General features: G+C 35.2%; 1 protein-coding gene across 3 annotated transcripts in view; it reads left to right on the top strand.

Moving 5' to 3' along the window:
• The window catches only part of LOC149567568 (uncharacterized), a 328,096-nt gene extending 308,119 nt beyond the window's left edge, over window positions 1-19,977 (top strand). For all 3 annotated transcript variants that reach the window (XM_089820793.1, XM_089820792.1, XM_089820799.1), the window contains one exon: window positions 19,558-19,977. In XM_089820793.1, coding sequence (XP_089676919.1) covers window positions 19,558-19,731 — 174 coding nt within the window. In that variant the 3' untranslated portion in view covers window positions 19,732-19,977. The remainder of the gene's footprint in view (window positions 1-19,557) is intronic.
• The last annotated feature ends 598 nt before the right edge of the window (window positions 19,978-20,575 follow it).

Genomic DNA, 20,575 nt, shown 5'->3' with positions numbered 1-20,575 from the left:
GTGGTACAGATTTACAACAACCACGTAAATACAACAAGTTCTGTGAAACAAAGAGTAACATTGTAGTCATAGCATAGATTCTCTACACGGTGTTCAATTTGGGAAGAATTGGCAAACAATATTTCAAGACAGCATATGTTTGGGCAGCTACCAAAGTTTATTGCCCAGGACATGGAACAAATTCTTGAAGGAAAACTCTATAATATAGAAAAGAAATTGGCATGTTTACCTCAATCAAAATATGAATTAGTTCACAATTTGGATGCAATTGAGAGTTGTTTATCCACGATAGAACGGCTAGGTTTTAAGAGTAAACAAGTGAACATCCTTCTTGTTGTGATTCATTTGGCTAAGCCAGCATTGTTAAGCTGTCCTGAGAGGGAGGTAAGACTTGCAGTCACTCAGTGCATTGTTCATGCTGTGAGGATAATAGCGCCACATGATCCATACAACAAGGTAGTGATGAAAGAAGTATTCTAGTTGACTGTAGAAAACTTTTTCTTATTGAGTGATATCCATAATCCATTCTTTGGTAAGACAGTATGTTATAAAGAGTAGCAACACTTCATGCTTGTGTGATTATGTTGGATCTCGGTTGTGAAGATTTAATTCATGATATGTTTCATCAGTTCTTGATTGCTATTAAAAGGGGCCACAAAAGAGATGTCCTATCATTTATGCAATCCATTATGTCTTTGATAATTGAAGAGAGTGATGGTGATTCAAAAAAATCTCACACCATATTGGCTGATATGAAACAAACACATTGCTTCTTCGAATGTTTGTAGTATGGTTACCAATGTCATCAAACAATGTGAGCAAAAATTGAAATCATTCTTAACAAGGAGCAAGGTTGAGGAAAAAGGGAAGAAGATTTGTTTCATCCTATAGAGGCAGATAAAAGAAAGACAAAACTCAGTCATATGGGTAGCTTTACAGGGATGAAACTGATGGTATTATTAGGGACCACAAGGCTGAAAAAGACACACTGATGGATCAACCACCTGGAAATTTGATGGAGTCTCCATGCATTGTGACTTCATGTTCGTTGGATGATGACTATAGGATCGATGAAACATCTTTTGGATCAGATTTTTGCATAGCTGCGATGGAGGTAAGCATGAGGATATTTATTCTTATGATGATGGGCAGCCAAGCCAGCAGTTGACTACACAGCTTAATACTTTCAGCCAATTGTATGTTGATTGGGTGAAGCATTGTAATTTACTCTTTGAGATGGATGCTAATTGGATATTGGAGAATCCACTTTTTGAGTTTGATGATGAAACACCTTTTGATATTGATCAAAAGTCATAGATTGATACTAATTGCAGCCAGGGGGTGACTGATTTATTACATTTGACAGAGGGGCATAATGTTGATTACAAATCAGTCTTCGATAGTAACTTGGTTAACAGTTTGGCCGAGTATATAGGGAGAGAGAGGACAATGATGATGGTCATATATTGATTAATTCTTCTCCTCATTTATGTAGTGCATACAGTTACTCTATTTTTACAGATGTTGAGTATGATGATAGCACTTGGGTTGTTGCACTTTCCTTCATGAAGGAGGAAGCCATATCCAATTTTCTTCTAAAGTACAGTTACAATTTTGACATACATGTTAGGAGAGTAGTGTTGTGGCAGTTGGATATTTGGGCATTCTACTAAATTCTAGTATGGAGGGACATGATATTTTAGGCAATTGGGAAGGTGGATGGCCTTTTTGTTCATGGGACCTAGGAGGATCAACCACATGGTCAGTATTATTTCAAGGAGTTGGTTGGTGCAATGCAGAATTCCCATCTTTATTTGACTCTAGCAATGCTTGTGATCTCAGTTGGAGTGAGGATCTCAATTGGATTGAGGATTTTCTCACATATGATAGCAGCGCATGGCTGGTTGATTTGATAGATTGTGCACATGTAGTGATGCAAGATCTTGGTATTAGCATGTTTGGTGCATTGCAGATGTGGGGAATTGATGAGCGACTTCATAGTTTTGGACATTCTTTATATCAAAGTAGTGTAGTGGCTTGGTGCAGCATCTTCCTTGAGATTGATATGGGGCACTGGTATTAGATTGTGGACTCATGATTGTTTGAGGACAAGCAATCTCGAGGACGAAGTACTTGTAATGTTCCCTTTTTGGGAAATTAGGAGTTTTGAAGACAAAATCATAAAATATTAATTTTGGCTTAAGGGAGCTTAATGCAAATTTATTAAATGGGTCAAATTGATATTATAAAGTGGGTTAAAGGTGACAAGAGGAAAAATGCAGGACAACAAAAGGGAACTAAAGGGTCACCGTTTTGAGCATAAAAGAAGGATGAGGAATTCATTTTCGGCATGCTTGGATATTGATTTGGTTTGAGATTTGTCTTGGAGAAATTATGAAGCTTCAACTTCTTCTAGAATCTGAGGACACAAATTCTCGGGTTCTTTCGAGTGGATTGGACGTAGCCCCGATTCATTTGTTGTGGTGAATTCACGACAGAATTCACAATTGCTTTTCATGTTCTTTTTAGGTTATCCGGTCTAACTCTTATCACTGTTTTTACGATTGGATACTTATTGTATTGTTGGTTTATAATGCAATAACAATTTGTAGAGTTTTTGTTGGTTATTAATTGGTTAATGTTGTTGATTTTTTTTGGTATTTTTTGGTCGTTATTGCATGAATTGTGTTTTATAATTGTGGAAATTTAATTGAAGAAAATTTTTTAAAATATCATTCATGAATATTACAATTTCCTTGAAATAGGAAGTTAACTTGCTACTTCTTTTCTAAGGAGAGAATCGTGATCTTAGTCTTGTTAATGTTGACTTGCATCCCAACTTCTTGGCGAACTCTCTAATGCCCTCAAGTGTTCTCTCAAATCCTTGGTTGTATGTGCAATGAGAATGACATCATTGGCATAAAGATTTAACTTTGCCATACACCTAGCAAGATGGACTCCCTTCCCCATGATTGTATTTATTCATTCTTTAAGTTTATCAATAAACAAGCCAAATAGAGTGGGTGAGAGAGGGAAGCCTTGTTTTACCCCAATATGATAGTGAGATCCTCACTGACTTCTTTAGTCACTTAGACTCAATTCTTAAGGCTTCTTTCTAAGCCTTATAGGGTTATCTTCTTAACCCCAAACCAAGGAGTATGCACTCCTACTCCCTCTATCTTTACGATCTCTCTACCAAGTCAAGGATTCAAAACACCTGTTAGAACTCATTAGGGCAATTTCTTGTTCACCTCTGCAAAATATTGCTAACCATTATGCATGGATAGAAGGCTTCCTTAATAACTGATGGGGAGGATCCAACCACCAAGACCTATTCACTCTTTCTTTAGGTTCACACTAGGCCCACCCTCTCCTAGCTTCCTAGGGTCTCTTTCTTCACCCTAATCCAAGGGATAACCTCTCTCCTATCCCTCTTACTCTTTGATCCTCACGAATTAATTTAATCTACTCTTCTACCCTTGCAAACACACCCATGCATTGTAGGTGTCCAACTTGTTGTTTCAAGAAATTGGGACTTTCTCTAACCAAGTGATTATTCAAGGCTTCAATACTAACTCTTTCCAAGGTTCTTGTGGTTTTCTTGGTAGCCATATGCTTCTACTCAATAATGATCTCTTCAAATTTGTAAGAATTTGCCTTAGGGCAAAATCACCCAAGATCAAGGAACTCAAGCACAAGCACAGAATAGACCAAAGTATGATCAAAATAACAATATCAAAATGAATTGATGTAATGTCATGTACATACACACTAGGAGTGCCTAAATATAAAGGCCTCTGGAATGCTTCTAGAATGTCTAGGAATTAGCACACTGATAAGTCTTACTACAAGGCACATGTCCACCAGGGGTGGATTATCCTCCATTAAGCACAAGAGTAAGTGCAATGATGAGAGGATAAGCCTACAAAGGTGTAGCACGTAAAATTATGTTGTAGACACCATGTGCTTAATTAAGAGTACAAATAACTGTGCTATCAACATGGCAACTCAGTTAATTATGCAAACTCCAGTGTTGTAAACACCATGTGCGGAATTAGAGTTGCTTACTCTAGTGTTGTCAAAATGACAACTCATATGAGTAGTCAAACTAACAAATAATAAAATAATACATCGACCTAAGTAAACTTAAGTAAAGTGTAATAAGTAAATACTTATTTACACCAACACCCCCCCTTAAGTGCAACTTAGGGGAATGCACTTAAGCTCACAAAAGCTAGGATGAAAATGCAAGATGGGTCTCGGCTACTAGGCCATGTTAGGTACCCATGTACAAAATGTAATGCAATCTCTCTTAAAGAAGAGAAAAAAGGAAAATCTCATGGGAAAAACCCTCCCCCAAAAAGAGAGATGAAAAAACAAGATGCATGGATGGATGGAGTAATCAAGATATTATGACATACATCAAGTATATACAATAGAGAAGTATGAGAACAACACAATCCCAAAGAGGAAAAGGTCCCCCCCCACAAGAGAGAAGAAGTAGAAGAAATGAGACAAGGTAGTCCCTCCCCCCAAATGTAGAAAGCCGATCAATGATAGCTGCTCCAATGTAGAAGATAATCCATGACTACTAGATAATGTTCCTCCCCTTTGGAAGAAACAATATCATAGGTACAAATGAGATGCTTCCCCAACATGTAGAAAGAATCCCAATGATGAATGGTGTCTTTGAAACCTACTGAACTGCCCATGTGTTGATAATGACTGGTGCCCCTTCCAAGACTGTTGAAAAGGACAATATCAGATATAGCAAGGATGGATGTAGAACATATTCCAAAGAACCAACTGTCTCCTCAAATGATAAAGAGACCTCCTGCAATTGTTGTACATAAGGATCCACAATCATATCAACTTGGTAAGACTGATCATGTGGAGAATGGACAAGACGGTCAGAGTGAGCCCTTGCAACAACTAAAGAAGGATCTTCTTCATCAAAGAGAAGATGTATATCATCAATGATGTCTCCCAAATCAGCAATGTAGTCATCCCTTGATGTTGGAACTAGGAGACAAGGTGTACCCTATTGTGTTGAATTACATGGACCTATCACTGTAGCAATGTATGCATGTGGAATGTGCTGATGTTGTGACATCGTCCTGTATCTGTCAATAGGATCCCACATATCTAAGTCGATTGAATCACTATCACTACTGTCACTATCAGTTTCCACTATGTATGAAGTACGGAGAGGATTAGAGGATAAGCTAGGTGAACTTTCCTCAAAGTGAACAGTCCTCTCTATAAAGATCTCATGAGTCTCAGGATCCATAAGTCTTTATGCCTTAACACTATCTTCATATCTGATGAAAGTACAAGGCCTTGGTGGTGGTGCCTTGCAATCTCTAGAAGAGATTTTTGCCCATGCTAGACAACCAAAAACTCAAATGTTTCACAACTAGTTTTCTACCACACCATGCCTCAAAAGGAGTCTTTCCATCCAAGGCATAATGAGGAGACCTATTAAGTATGTGATTGGCACTGCTTATAGCTTCGACTTCAATTGATGGATCAAGAGACTTGGTTTGAATCATGCAACTTGCCATAGACGTAAGAGTTGTAATCCTCATTTCTACAACACTTATCTTTTGCGGACTGAATGCTACTGGATTCTGAAGATTAATACGCTTAAGTTCACAAAAGTATCTAAGTCTTGAGTTCACATATCTGCTTTCATTGTCTATACGAAGAACTTTGATGGCTTTCCTTGATTGCTTTTCAACATGACTCTTGAAGGCTAGAAACTTATCAAACACTTCATTCTTGTGATCAAGAAAATAGACCCATGCGTAGCATGAAAAGTCATTAATGAAAGTGAGGATGTAGCGACCCTTGCTAACTGATGTTACTACAAAAGGACCTGCTAGAACTGTGTGAACCAACTCAAGAAAAACTGATGCTCTCCAGGACTTCCCTTTATCAATCTTCTCTTCTAGATGCATATCCATTGAACGAGTTGAACATTCGCCCTTAGAAAAGTTGATTGTAGGTAGACCTTTGACCATATTGTTTGAGCAAAGTTGATGAAGATAGTGAAAAGCAAGATGTCCATACTACTCATGCCATAATGTGCTTTGTGATTGAGATTTTGTCAACAATGCATGTGAAGTAGACTTAGGCACAAAGTGGGAAAAAGAATAAAGTCTTTTGTGGTGATTGACTTTACACACTACAACCAATGAATCATCTTTAAGATTGTGCACCATACTTAATCAAGAAGGAACTCAACTTTATTGCCATCTCCATAGTGAGTGATTTGGTAGATTGAGAGGAGATTAGAGCTAAGGTTGGGAACATAGAGAACTTCTTTGAACTCCCCATTTTCCATCTCAACTTGACCTTTCCCTTCAACTTCCATTTTTGTATCATCTCCTACAAAGATGTGTGGTACCTTAGATTGCTTCAATGAAGAAACGTCTCCTTTTGAAGAACGCATGTGATATGAGGCACCTAAGTCAAGAATCCATTCCGTTGAAGAACTTGAACTAGCCATAAGTGCTTGCCCTTTTCCCTTTGAAGTGGGTGGAGTTGAATCCTTGGAAGCATTTGGCACATTGATTTTGTTCTTCCTTAGTAGGTTTTCCAACTCATTGATTCTTTTAGCCTTGCAATGATGCTCATCATGATTCGGTTTCTTGCAATATGCACAAAATAGTTTATCCTTCTAATCATTGTTTCCCTTCTTGTTGGAAGAAGAATTGCCTTGTTGTGAGGAGGTAGATTGTTGTGTCTTTAATTGTGATTTTTGCTTACACTGCTTTTTCTTGTTGTTAGAACTTCTTCCACTTTGATTTGATTGGTTTTCATTACTAGCCACCAATGCTTTTGTCTTTGATGACTTGAGAATTCCCATATCTATCAACTTGGATTGTTCCAACATCAACATTTTCGCAAATGCATCAAATGTAGGCTTAGTGAAAGCACTTCCCATGGTCAACCTGTGAGTGTTGTAACTCGAAACAAAAGATGCATACTCTGAAGGTAGCCTCTTCAAGATGTGATGAATCAATTGATCATCCTTCATGGGATTACCACAATATTTAAGTAGTGCTCTCAATTCATTGGCTTTGTTGATATAATCTTGAATTGTGTCAAAATTCTTAGGATCCAAGAGAAGTAGATCATCCTCCATTTGGTATCCCTTTTTCTTATCCACCTTACCATACAGTCCTTCAAGTTTGTCCCAAGCAGGCTTGGCTTCCTTAAAGCTAGAAATGTGGAAGAAGAGATCTCTATGAACACAACTCATGATAATTCCTGAAGCCTGATTGTCTTTAATTTTTCAATCAACTAGTGTTGTAGCATCAGTGGGTTTTACAATTGTACCATCAATATACAAATTTAAACCTTTTTCCAGTAATCTACTCCATACAATATCTTTCCATGTAGTTTAATTATGTGAAGTTAGAAGTGGAGTTTTAGGGGAACCCATGATGCAGAAAATGAAAAAGAGCACAAAAGAGAGACACAAGAACACAAGAGACACCCCCCCATTCACTCAATCAAAAAACACCCCCCCCCCAAAAAAAAAAAAGATGTTTTTGGCATTTTATATGTAGTGCATGTACAATAGGCCACTTGTCAAAATGTACAAAGTGGACTTCTGATTTTGTTGTTTATAATTGCCTTTTGAAGTTCAAATCTGGAACTAAGCACTATAGCTCAGATGTACAACAATTTTGAAACGTAATCAAAGCAATATAACGTGGAAAAAGGACCTAATTCTAAAAGTGATATTTTTGTCCACACAAGCCTATAATCTAATGGCAGATTTGGAAAGTAGATGAAACTTAAGCACTTTCAAAAAAAAAAACTTGAAAATGTGTCCAGATGAGCCTATACGAAGCATTTTGAAGTTGCAAAATGCAAGATTGGATAGGTACAATAGCCAAAAAATGCAATTTTTGACAAATCTGTGCACCAAAACCAGAAAAGAATTGCACCGCTGAAAAGTTTAGGAAATTCTACCCAAAATCAAAAAAATCACACCTGATTTGGAGTTCGGATGACTGAGTTATGGCCTTCCAAAGATGGACTGTCAAATCAAAACTGCATCTGAAAAGAGGTCTGGGCAGCAAAACATTGGGTTAAATTTGACGATCAAATGGTTGTCACAGCAGTTCAAATTGGCTTGAGAATGACGATTAGGTGGTCATCAAATTTAGGCATAGTAAACCGCTGATGTCAACAAAAAAATGTGCCCTTCAATGATGTGGCAAGGTATGGCACTGACTAGATGTACGGTATTGCAAGGTGGCGATGACACATGGCGTACGGCTACTAGATCACCACTATGTTGCATACATGGTAGGGTCCACATATCTACTTGTGTGGCAGCTGACAAGGCTAAGTCTTTGTTGGCGCCAAGTTGTCCGCAAACGTGGAGGAGAATGTGCTTAGGCAACCAAAAAAAGTTTCGTCAGGGGTGCGAATGGTAGAGGAAGGCTCCACGTGGAAGGCAGGGAGAAAGTCAATCACAATGCCTAGAAAGCTAAAACACAGCGCCGAGAATTAGTGTGCCGGCAATGGTGGTTAATGATGGAGCACACCGGAGGTTTGCAAAGCACGGGTAGTTGGAGCAAAAGTTGGCAGGGGGGGGAGGTAGTGGATTTAATCCCACATGCACCCCATGGGTGTTTTCGTGTTGTATAAAAGTAAGGAGTCACTAGGGATTAAAATGTATAAGAGCCCGACGAAATGTGTTGCAATGTCGTCATGGATGGCTCAATCATTGGTTGATGCTAGATTAAGCTGTGGTCGTGGCCGATAAAGGTTGTGGAAGTCAGAATTTGAATGACTGTTGTGTAAATTGCTAGAATAAAAAAGGAATATTTCCTGTGAATATTCCCTGCGGGGGCCGAGATTTCACCACCTAATTCCTGCAAAAAATAATTCTCTACAAGCCTGGTATGCCGAAAAAAAATCTGAAAATTTGCAGAAAAATGCAAACGAAAATTTCAAAGAAAATAATACTGATCTGAAAATAAATTAAATAGATTTAATAAACGATCATACCATATTTGCAAATCGGGCCTTTGGGTGCCGGTTTGTAAAAAAAATTGCCTTAAATTCAACTATGGCCTAGGGTAGGCGAATTTATAGTCAAATTTCATCGAATTGATGTTCTAGACACAATGGCGAGGTCCACTATGGCTCTAGATGCTCCCAATGACTGCAATACTCTGGATCTAGGTTGAGGTCCTCTGAGAGGAGAAGCAAGAAGATGGTCTTCAACGGCTATGTGAAGAGAAATTCCCTCAGCTCTAATACCATGTAAGAATTTGCCTTAGGGCAAAATCACTCAAGATCAAGGAACTCAAGCACAAGCATAGAATAGACCAAAGTATGATCAGAATAACAATATCAAAATGAATTGATGTAATGTCATGTACATAGACACTAGGAGTCCCTAAATATAAAGGCCTCTGGAATGCTTCTACAATGTCTAGGAGTCAGCACATTGATAAGTCTTACTACAAGGCGCATGTCCACCAAGAGTGGATTATCCTCCATTAAGCATAGGAGTAAGTGCGATGATAAGAGGATAAGCCTACAAAGGTGTAGCACGTAAAATTATGTTGTAGACACCATGTGCTGAATTAGAGTTGCTTACTCTACTGTTGTCAACATGACAACTCGTAAGAATACGCAAATTCTTAGGTGTCAAACTAATAAATAATAAAATGATGCATTGACCTAAGTAAACTTAAGTAAAGTGTAATAAGTAAATACTTATTTACACCAACAAAATCCACTGTTTGGCCTTGTAGCCTTTTTGCCTCCAACTAGGACTCCTAATAGGGAATTTGATCCTTAACTTCCCAAACTCCTTAAAAAGCCCACAAACTAACTTAGAATCTTGATACCCTTTTGGGAAACCTCCAAGATTGAACCGGTTTAGGACCCCTAAATCATTCGTACAACACCATACCAAAATGACCCTGTTTTTAAGGGTTTGTTGCAGTCAATTTGTTTCTAGTGGATTAAACTGACCAAATGGATTCAACCCCTGCCCAAATTCAGTCCTAGGCTCCTTCACCTTATGAGCTATACAAATCACAACTTGATTGGCACAAACCAATCCACCTTCTCCATTTGTTTGCTCTTGCAATCACTAAGTCACCTTGTCAGGCATATCAGGGCTCACCTAGGGCTTGGTGGTAAAAATAGCTATCCCACTCCATACACCACAAAATTACATTTTTACAATGTATGTACAGTGCTCTACTTGATTCCAAGTGGCCATGAGGATTCAACCATTGGAAGTCAAGTTAGAACCATATTTCCACAACTAGCTCTGTACAACCAGCAAACTGGCCAAGTCAAGAACAATTTCTAACTCCTATCAAAACCAAGAATGGATTCAGTAAGAAAACAATAAGAACTAACTATCCATACTATAAAAACAACTAGTTCAATCCATAGAGTCTGGAGGAGTACTTCCAACCACAATATGGTAAATTACTTGAAAATTGCTATTAACTCACTATGCCTCCGTACAATATCAATGCCAATCCTTGTCTTGGGTGTGGCATGACCTTTTATAAGCCTCCTACATGTGTGGCAGTTGTAGAAATTGCCAAATGACTCCTATGTGCAAAGTTGCACAAAAGTTGTCAATATTGCCATGACAAGTTTACCAACTTTTTGTCTTTTGCCTTCTAATTCTTCCTAGGACCCCAAATGTGTCCAGTTTGATCCTGTAGGACTAAGTAAGGGCATTTTACTCTAATCCACCTATTTGTAGTCATGGTCAACCCCTTTGACCAATTTTTCACCCCTAAGCAACATTTGCTCAACTATGTCCTATTTGAGTCCAAATGTTAAAGACAACTTAATAACTCTTGTCAACCCCTCCTAACCTACTTAAACACACCTTATGGACTTGCACAAGTCTGTACTCTTCAATGGTTTGGCTAAGACCACTTACAAGCCAAAATTTGAATAGGAAGAAGCCAAATCCCTAGGTGCTCCTGCACCAACAACCCAATCCACTAATTTTGACGTCTTCTAGGGCAATTTTGAATTAGTTTTGTTACTGATTCCTTAGATCCCTATATTTTAGGGCTACTTGGTCTTGAGCCCCAATTAGGCCTCCAAATCAAGTAATCTACAGTTTACTCAAAAACTCTTCAAATGAACCTTGGAACAAACCTATGATACTAATACCCTTCTGGATTCTTCAAGAATTCTAGGGTTTGGGTCCCCTATGGTGTCTGTACACCACCTTGTCAGATTAGGCCTAAATACAAGGGTTTTGGCTTGGATCTTGTTCTCCTTCTAGAAACTGATTTGTTTGCATTCCACAACCTTCTCTACTTCTTCCCTAGTCTCCTAACACTTCATTCAACTCTACCATGTCCATAGATTCAACACTTCAATATATCCCTGCTCCTTTCTCCTTAATGTTCAATGCCTTGTTCCAAGTCAAGCTCACCAAGCTCGCCTAGGGCAAGACCTTAAAAAGAACAGACAACGTCTTTTTGGCTTCTCCTTTTGTGTATAGATTGTACAATGAGGGCATTTTCAAATCCAAAAGGGTCGTGATGATCCCACGACGGGATTTTAAGAAAATGTCAGTTTTATCACGCGAAGCCCTAATTGGACCAATAAACTGGCAATGAGGATTTGATTTATATTAATCAAGCAAAACTAACTATCAACTCCTACCAAAACAAACAAAGCAAGACCACAATGGGATCTAACTATACATGCTAAAGAATCAAGCCATGCAATCCATTTTAGGATAGTTGCTCGAGTTGCAATGCAAACTGTGATAAAAATGTTGTCAACAATTCAAGTATTTGGTATTGATTTTACCCTCAAACTTCACCAACCTGTACACCAAGCTTGGGATGGCCTTAAGTAACATTTCCATACCTATTCCAACTGTTGGAACTGCTCAGTAACTGATTTTTGGCAAAATGCAACTTCTTGTCAATTTGTTGTCATTAACAACTTTTACAACTTTTGTCAACTTTGCTTATGTGACTTCTAAACACTCCAAAATGGTGTAGAATGACTACCTAGACCATTTTAGAAATGATTACACCCATTCATACTCATTTCCTCACATATGGCATACTTTGCAATGCCAAGCCCAAAATTGACAAGTTTTTGCAATTTTTTGCCAAATTGGCACTTTCTAAACACCTAGTGACAACTAGTACTCAAAATCACACTTAGCTAATCTAATCCCACCTAGACATGCCTACGACCTTCTTGGAGTCTTTATTTTAACCATGACTTGGCTAGAGTCATGTACAAGCCAAAATAGGTTTTAGGGTTTTAGCAAACCCTAGGTGCTCTTGCACCACAATATCATTGCCAAAGCATCTTGACATGCCATATTTTGTCCTAGTTCTAGCTCTAACTTGCTCATAGAGTCTAAGTACTGCTACTCTACATTCATTCAAGATTTTGTGTTGCTCTATTCTTTCCCAAAGCTTTTCCCTAGGAATCATGTCAAGGCTTTTTTGAAATCTATCAAACCCTAGGTGCTCTTGCACCACAATATCATTACCAAAGCATCCCGACATGCCATCTTTTTTCCTAGTTCTAGCTCTAACCTACTCATAGAGTCTAGGTACTACTACTCTACATTCATTCAGGATTTTGAGTTGCTCTTTTCTTTCCCACAGCTTTTGCCTAGGAATCATCTCAAAGGCTTTTTTGAAATCTATGAAACAACATAAGGCATTTCTACCTTGAAAGTCCCAAAATTTCTCAATAAGGTGTCTAAAAGTGATGCAGTGGTTGTTGCTAGAGTTTTCCTAGTCTAAACCTAGCGAGCCCTTTTTCTCTCTTTTCCTCCTTTTCTGCCCATTTTTTGATTCTACACTTTATCATGCCCCTACATAATTTACCAAGAAGCAAATTCCCATAATCATGCAGTAGTTAGAGGGATTATCAAGATCGCCACTCTTGTGGAAAGGTATAACCACACTAGTAGTCCATTATATTAGAAAACCAATTCTATTTACATTGTTGAAATGTTTTTGGATGTGAGGGGCAAGAAGTTTCATTCCTCACTTCAAGAATTCATCTCATAGCCCATCAATATATTTTTCCTTATTTTTGGCTAAGCTCTTTATTACCTATTTAATATCTTACACTAAAAAGGGTTCACTGGAGGTGTTAATTCTAATACTAATTTGATCTTGTATGCACTCATATAAAAGTTTCGGAATTAACACCTCCAGTGAACCCTTTTTAGTGTAAGATATTAAATAGGGAATAAAGAGCCTTGCCAAAAATAAGGAAAAATATATTGATGGGCTATGAGATGAATTCTTGAAGTGGGGAATGAAACTTCTTGTCGCTCACATCCAAAAACATTTCAACAATGTAAATAGAATCGATTTTCTAATAGAATGGACTACTAGTGTGGTTAGACCATTCCACAAGAGTGGCGATCTTGATAATCCCTCTAACTACTGAATGATTATGGGAATTTGCTTCTTGGTAAATTATGTAGGTTTATCTGTGATATCATTATCTGTTTTCTTTTTCTTTTGTTGAAGTTCTCTCTTAAATCCATTAGGATTGTTTTTACCCAAAGAGACTAACTCTTCTCTTCTTGAAATGATATGCTTTCCTTTTTAGATTTTATGAGCTTCTCATATATTATTTTTCTCTTCTTGTCTAATTTTTCTCTTTGATTGTTCTTTTAGCTGTCTTGCACTCTTTATCATACCATGGGTTAGATTGGAACGTGTTTCTCTCCGTTTTCTTAGGCTGTGATCTTTTGCATGTTTCTAGTGTTTTATTTGTTAAAAGAACAAGCAGGCTATTGTGGATACAGTCTTTATTTTCCTATATTTTCTTATGTGAAGAGTCATCATTTTCTATTTGAAGATGATGATACAAAGCAGCCACAAATAACTCTCGATTTTCTTGATTCATGATATTTTCCCTTGTGAATAACTTTTTCTTATGCAAGAGATCGCCTTCAATTTTCTGAGAACGGTTGGATTCCAAATTTCACAAAAATTGGCATGTGATCATATTTCAGCTCAAAAGGGCATGTCCCAATATTGAAGTCAAGTAGTCTAGATGTAGAATATTGGGAACAAAAAAAGTAGTCCACAACACTTTGACCATTGTAGGTTTTACAAGTAATATCTCCAAAGCACGAGCAAGTTTTCAATACCATTGCATGTAACCAAACCATACAATCTACAAACACCTAGAAGCTCAACCCTAAAGTGAGACACATTCCCTTGCCTTCTTTTGAGATCCTTTGCCAAACATGATCCCTGTTTTCTTCTAGCCAAAGTGGATTAGCCTCTCCCCCCTCAATATCCAATTGAATAGCATGATTATTGATGTTCTTGCATACAAGTCACCCACCAAAACTATCTCTCCCAAAATGCTTAACTTAGATTTTTTTTTTAATATTGCATGATGGTCTTCATTGTCAAGATTCTTCTCTTTATAGAACTTAGGAAAAACTAACATGTTGCCAACCAAATCGTAGCATCATTCATTGCTTTTTCAGCCATATAAATTGCTTGTTTGGATCTTCTTTCTCAACTTTCATAATACCTCCCCATTCTTCCTTGATTAAGATTGCAATTCCCCCATGTCCATTGCCTGTTTATGATCCTTCATTCCATATTAATACTTTATTGTAACCTTCAAATTCCTGAACTTTGCAACCCTCATGTTCGTTTGTTTCTATAAGAATAATGATGCCTTTCCCTTTTGTTAAGGGCCCCAACCCCAATCCTCTTCTCTATGGGAAACCTCTACAATTCTTTCTTGTCATTTATAAGTACTCTTGTGGGACCTCGCATCCCTATTTATCGTGTGAAAATCTATTGTCAATTTGACCTTGAGGCCAATAACAAAAGCAAAGTCAAAGAAAGGTGACTTCAAAGAACTATTGGCATCTTAGGTAGTTGCAAAAGTGGAAGCAGCACCCAATGTGGTTTTACAACCACCTAAAATGCATGTGTCATTACAAAAATGGGTGAATCAATTTTATTGAGTTCAAAACAAGCTTAAGAACCCAAAAGGGGTTTTGAAACCCTAGTGTTTCCCTAAAGAGAAAATATGGGAGCATCAACAGGGCAATGGTTTTTCTATAACCTTTTAATGGAATCTATGTTCGAATAAACAAATGAAGGAGGGTCACAATGCTCTTGGCATGAAAAATGTTTTCATTGGCTGCTTGAACTTCCCCAAGGTTGTAGTGCTCAAGTGGTAACGTTTTAGGTGATGACGTGGAGACCCACATGGCCAAAGGGGTGTTTTCTTGTAGAATTCCTTCATTCATTGAAGCTCTCAAATTGTTCCAATGGTGTTGTCTATGCCAATTGTTTTACCACATCAGACTAAATATTAAATGAGATTGGACCATTCAGATGCCAGCTAGGCCAATTAAGATAGATTAGCATTCTGACAGGTTAGTGAGAGAGGAAGAATGTAGAGATACAATCTATGTCAGCAGCCAACTCAGCTAGATGGTGTTAACATAGAATACAAACTCAGTCATAATCGTGACTTTTTCAATTATGTTTTCAAATATGTTAGTTATGTGTCTTTTAATGTATTTTTGGGATTCTTCATACTATTATTTAAAACAATTAGTTTCAACAACAAAAGGACGGTTACTCATTTGAGGATGATAAATATATGTTAAAAGGACTGTCACATTGTCCGGATTTTTAATCCCTATTATACTCTAATGTAAGAGTTAAAAATGATTTGATCAAATATCAATAAAAATTGTTGCACATTAATTATTGGGTTTTTTATCAAATCTATAAGTTTGGAGAAACATTCATTTTATTTTTAGATATTCAAAAAAAATCTATTTTAATTCAAATATCTTGCTCATATTGGTATCCCAAAGTGCGTCAATATCAAGTATGATTATCCATTAAATAGACAAGTCTTTGAACCTCAAATAGATATTTATGTCCATATTTCTTGTACGATGATCTCCGCAAATACTAGATACCTTTATTGCTTCCAATTAAATGCTTACCCACTTGTAAATTTGGTTTAAGATTTAAATTATTGATTAGATTGATCTGATGAAGGGAAATTGAGTCATAATCAACCCAACAATTCATAACAATTTGCTTTCTTTTCTTGAGCATGCAATAGTCAATTTCGTTATATTTTATAAAGAGATGAATGTATCAGCCAATAATATGTAATTAAAGTAGCTTGTGTATAAATAGTTTAATATGTTTTTAAAATCAATTGATTCAATGTGTAATGCATATTAAAACCATTAAATGCTTCAGACCTTATTTCTTAAACTATTTTTAATTTATTGAGTCAAAGTTTGAGTAAACAATCAGTCAAATGAATCCAAAGTCTTGTAGCTAGACTTAGTAGTATGATGAGGAGATGAAGTAATTTGAGTTGGAATTGAAGAATTTTTTAGCTTTGGATTTGGAGCGACTACATAATATTATTTCATCTTTCAAAATTTGATTGATAATGTTAAGCTAGTATTCCAATGGCTTCTTTAGTATTGTAAATTGACTTTGGTCAATGGAGAAAAGGCAACTAGGATACCTGCTTTTCAAATGGACAGTTTTCATTAATCAACTCAAATTCAGAAGGCCATATCTAGATGTTGAGGAGAGTACATGAGCTGAAAGTGAACACACGAGCAAGGGGAAGCCATAGAGAACACACCAAAGCAACACATTTATGCACAAATCTAGAATTTATATATTTCATTTTCCTATCATACAAGTGATGCACAGAATAAGCAAGTCAATATGTAATTAGATTTTACTATAAGGTGATTATGGTTTAAAAGAGTTATTACCCATAATCAGGGGAGTTATAGACTATGTTGTACACGAACTTGTGCCCATACCCCTTTGACATGTACCCTTTGACATGTATCAGGTACTGGTATACATACCAAGTATTGGATACTGAGTGGGTACTTAGTGGAAAGTGTCATAGTTAAGGACCTTGATTAAGATTCCTTATTTTGCTTTCAATTTTTTGTTCACATATCATCTTCTTGTTTATCAAGCTTAATTCAATATATAATCAGTTTTTAAAACTTATTATTGTTCAAGTCGGAAGTTTCTCATTTGGAGCATGTCATTATATGATTTGCAAGGTTGTACGGGGGCATGTATTTTTCAAAATAGGGGACATAGGTACTTAATTATTTTTTTAACTAGAAATGTGAGTTATGACAATGAGTTTTCGACACAAGAATATTCATAAAGTTTGCAAATGTAATGTATTGGTTTCAATTTCACATCTGTAATATGTTTATAATAATAATATATGTTACATGTTTAGATACATAATAGAGAAGACAAAATTTAAACATGAGCAAGAAGGTTATAAGTCATATGACAATGATAGATTGCAAATGATAAACTTTTGTTTGAACAATGATAAAGACTATTGTTGGCTAGTATTGCTTCAAAGTCTCAAACTAATTAAACTTTGAATTAAACACAATATATAGCAAGTTGTTATGCAAACAAAAACCTAAAACTAAAATCAAAAGCCCTAATCAAGGTCCTTAGTTATGTTGCTCTCTACTAAGTACCCATTGAATATCTAGTACTTGTACTCAATACTTGGGTGTGTGTACTAATATTGAGTGTGTGTCCAAGAGGCATGGGCACAAGCACTTGTGCAACTATGATGATCTATGATCTTGTTCATATTTAACGTTTGCCTTCTATTATGTATATAAACATTTTGAATATATTACTATTATTACAGACATTGCAAATCTCAAACTGAGAGTAGTACATTTCACTTGGAAACTTTATCATTGTTCTTGTTTTGAAATTACATTGTCATAACTCATAGTTTTTAGATTTTCTATAAAATGTTAATTATATTAAAAGAATGATGTATCTAAGTACCCCTATCTCTTATTATAAAAGATTGTCATACCAGTATACAAAGTACCCTATCCCAGTATAACCTTGGTTATATGTAGTTGAGTGGCAATTGTAGAAAGGTTGTTATCTTATTATCTCAATAATTTAACTAAATTTTGTTGAATCAAATTCAGAGTCAGAGATTTATCTACACCTTTTTTTGGTGCATATATCCCGTTATCAAAATTTGTATCTAATATGTTGCAAATACACATCAGATCATACCCACACATGCTCAAAAAATAATAATTTTCCAATTGTGCAGGATAGTATGATTTGATATTTTTAATATCTGACGTAAATCTTTCTAAATTTAATTAATTAAAACTACGAATACTAAAAAAGGCATTGTACAAATAAAATCGAGACTAATAAGGAAGAAAAATAAAATATTTTTTATTTCTCATTTTTTATAGATTATTCCAATATTACTCTACTAATTTTCACATATTGCAGCTTAAATCAATTTATAATTATATAAGTAATATTTATGTATCTAAACTATTTTTAAAGTCTACCATATTCTTATTTGAATCCATGTCCATGTAAATTTAATTTAATTAAATAGCCATCTTCAGAGGCTAAAAACACAAACCTACGTCACTCTTTTATAAAGGGAAAGGCTAAAAAAATATAACTATTCAACTTCAATGACATAAAACTCATATTATTATTTAGAATTTGAAAATTAAGTAAACTAATGAAATGTGTGGAAATGGATGAAGTTTAGGATTATTAGTTTTAATGATTATTTGAAATAAGAATTGATATATTTTCCTAATTCTAAAGATGATTTTTTAGTTGTTAAAAGAGTTTGAAAATGGGGGGTCTAGTTCCCACCACAAAACTGTATGGAAATAAACATTTTTTCTCTTTTATCTCATATTATGTTATAGATGACGTATATAGCTAGATCAATCAAAAGTAAAAAATTATCTTTTGACCTATATCTTCAATTTTATAACAATTCAAATTTCAATTCACCTGAAATTGATAGCTTTCATCTCCCACCACAGTTTTCAAAACAAAACTATTCTAATCAAAACAAAAATTATACATTTTGGAAGATGACTCTCCTCTAGAACATCATATGCTTTTTTTAAAAATTAAGATTTATTATTTTTTTCTTTCTCAAAATCAACATATTCTTGAGTGTTAAAATATGTACATGTAGTATATTTTAATTACAATATACTATATCTAAGTAAAACACTATAAACTCTATATGAGAATATTCTTAACTTTGAGCTCTTTAAAATTGCATTTATATGTTATTAAAAAAATACCATTAAAAATAGTAAGAGTTATTGAAATGTTAGTTTTTTGAAATAATTTTATTTCTTTAGTAATTGGACACAAACTAGTATAAAACATGCATTTAATAGACATTTCCAATTGGAAAAGTGTGAAAACATATATAATTTAGCTAGAATGAATTTATCTAAATCATATGTTTGAACAAAATATATTTTTAGATAAAAATACTCAAATTTATTCATTCTAATAAGTTAGCCTAAAAGGTGACACAACTTTGTACTTTTCACGGGTTCAATGAAACTTTAAGTTTATATTAATCTTTTATAGAGACATTTATATTGTGAAAGCATGTATTTTCTTAATGAAAACAACTAATAAATAACCATTTGTGTAGGTTAACATGTGCTCGAAGGATTCGATTGTTGGTGAGATGACAAAGGTATTGAAGGATGAGAGATCCATGAATTTTTTCAAGGAAAATGGGCTGAAGCGCATGGGTGCAACTGGAGCATCTAAGAGGATAGCTCATCAAATTCATCATCTAATTTGGAATAAGGATAATCTCTAGTTAGGATTGTCACATAAACTTATGTTTGTATTCACATCAATGAAATATAATATCTCATCAATCAATTTATAAACTTCATTCTTGTTAAAAGAATCTCTTAAATATAGAAAATAAAATCTTTTTTGTCATTCAAAAACATCCAAGTATTGCCCATTATGTAAACAAAATTAAGAAGGGTTAAGTGTGACCACATCTTGTTAGTGTAGCGTTTATATTCGAATTATGGAAAATGGGGTTTTTTGAGAATATGTTGAGTTATAGGGGTTACATTTTGTGTATTTATTTAGCCCGCTTTTTCGTTACATGGTATAAATAATAATATATAAAAAGAATAGGCATTGCTTACAATTGTCATAACTTTATGATTTATGTACTACAAAACAAAAGAAATGAGAAAAGGTTGTTGAAAAGATATTGAGCCTACAAGTGATCGAAATGTTCAAATCCGACTAAAAGCTTTTTATTTTTCTTACACATTGAAAGGTCATGAAGAAATGTCATCTAAATGTGTAGATAAAAATAAATTAGCCTAGAATAATATAATTGAATGTGTACATATAAAGATATTTACATGTTAGTTTAGGTTATATAATGATAGTTGTGATGATGATTCACACAAGTATGCTTATTTAAGAAAATAAATAAGAAGAGATATTTAGTTTCATAATTTAAGAATGATAGTTGTTTGAAGAAGAATTTAGAGTTATTTAATTTTTTCCTAGAAATGTGATTTCTTCAAGGAAGTTTACAAGGTCTATGGTACATTTTTATGTGGTTTCGGGTCAAATTTGATCACCGAATCAAACATATAATTAAGGGTGCTTTGCTTTATCATTCATAATAA

The sequence above is a fragment of the Cupressus sempervirens genome, chromosome 3 (assembly GCF_028749045.1).
Source record: "Cupressus sempervirens isolate cs-2001-9-10 chromosome 3, ASM2874904v1, whole genome shotgun sequence".
In the NCBI taxonomy this organism is placed as follows: Eukaryota; Viridiplantae; Streptophyta; class Pinopsida; order Cupressales; family Cupressaceae; genus Cupressus; species Cupressus sempervirens.
Note: the sequence above shows the minus strand (reverse complement) of the source record. Positions and strands in the feature narration are given on the sequence as shown.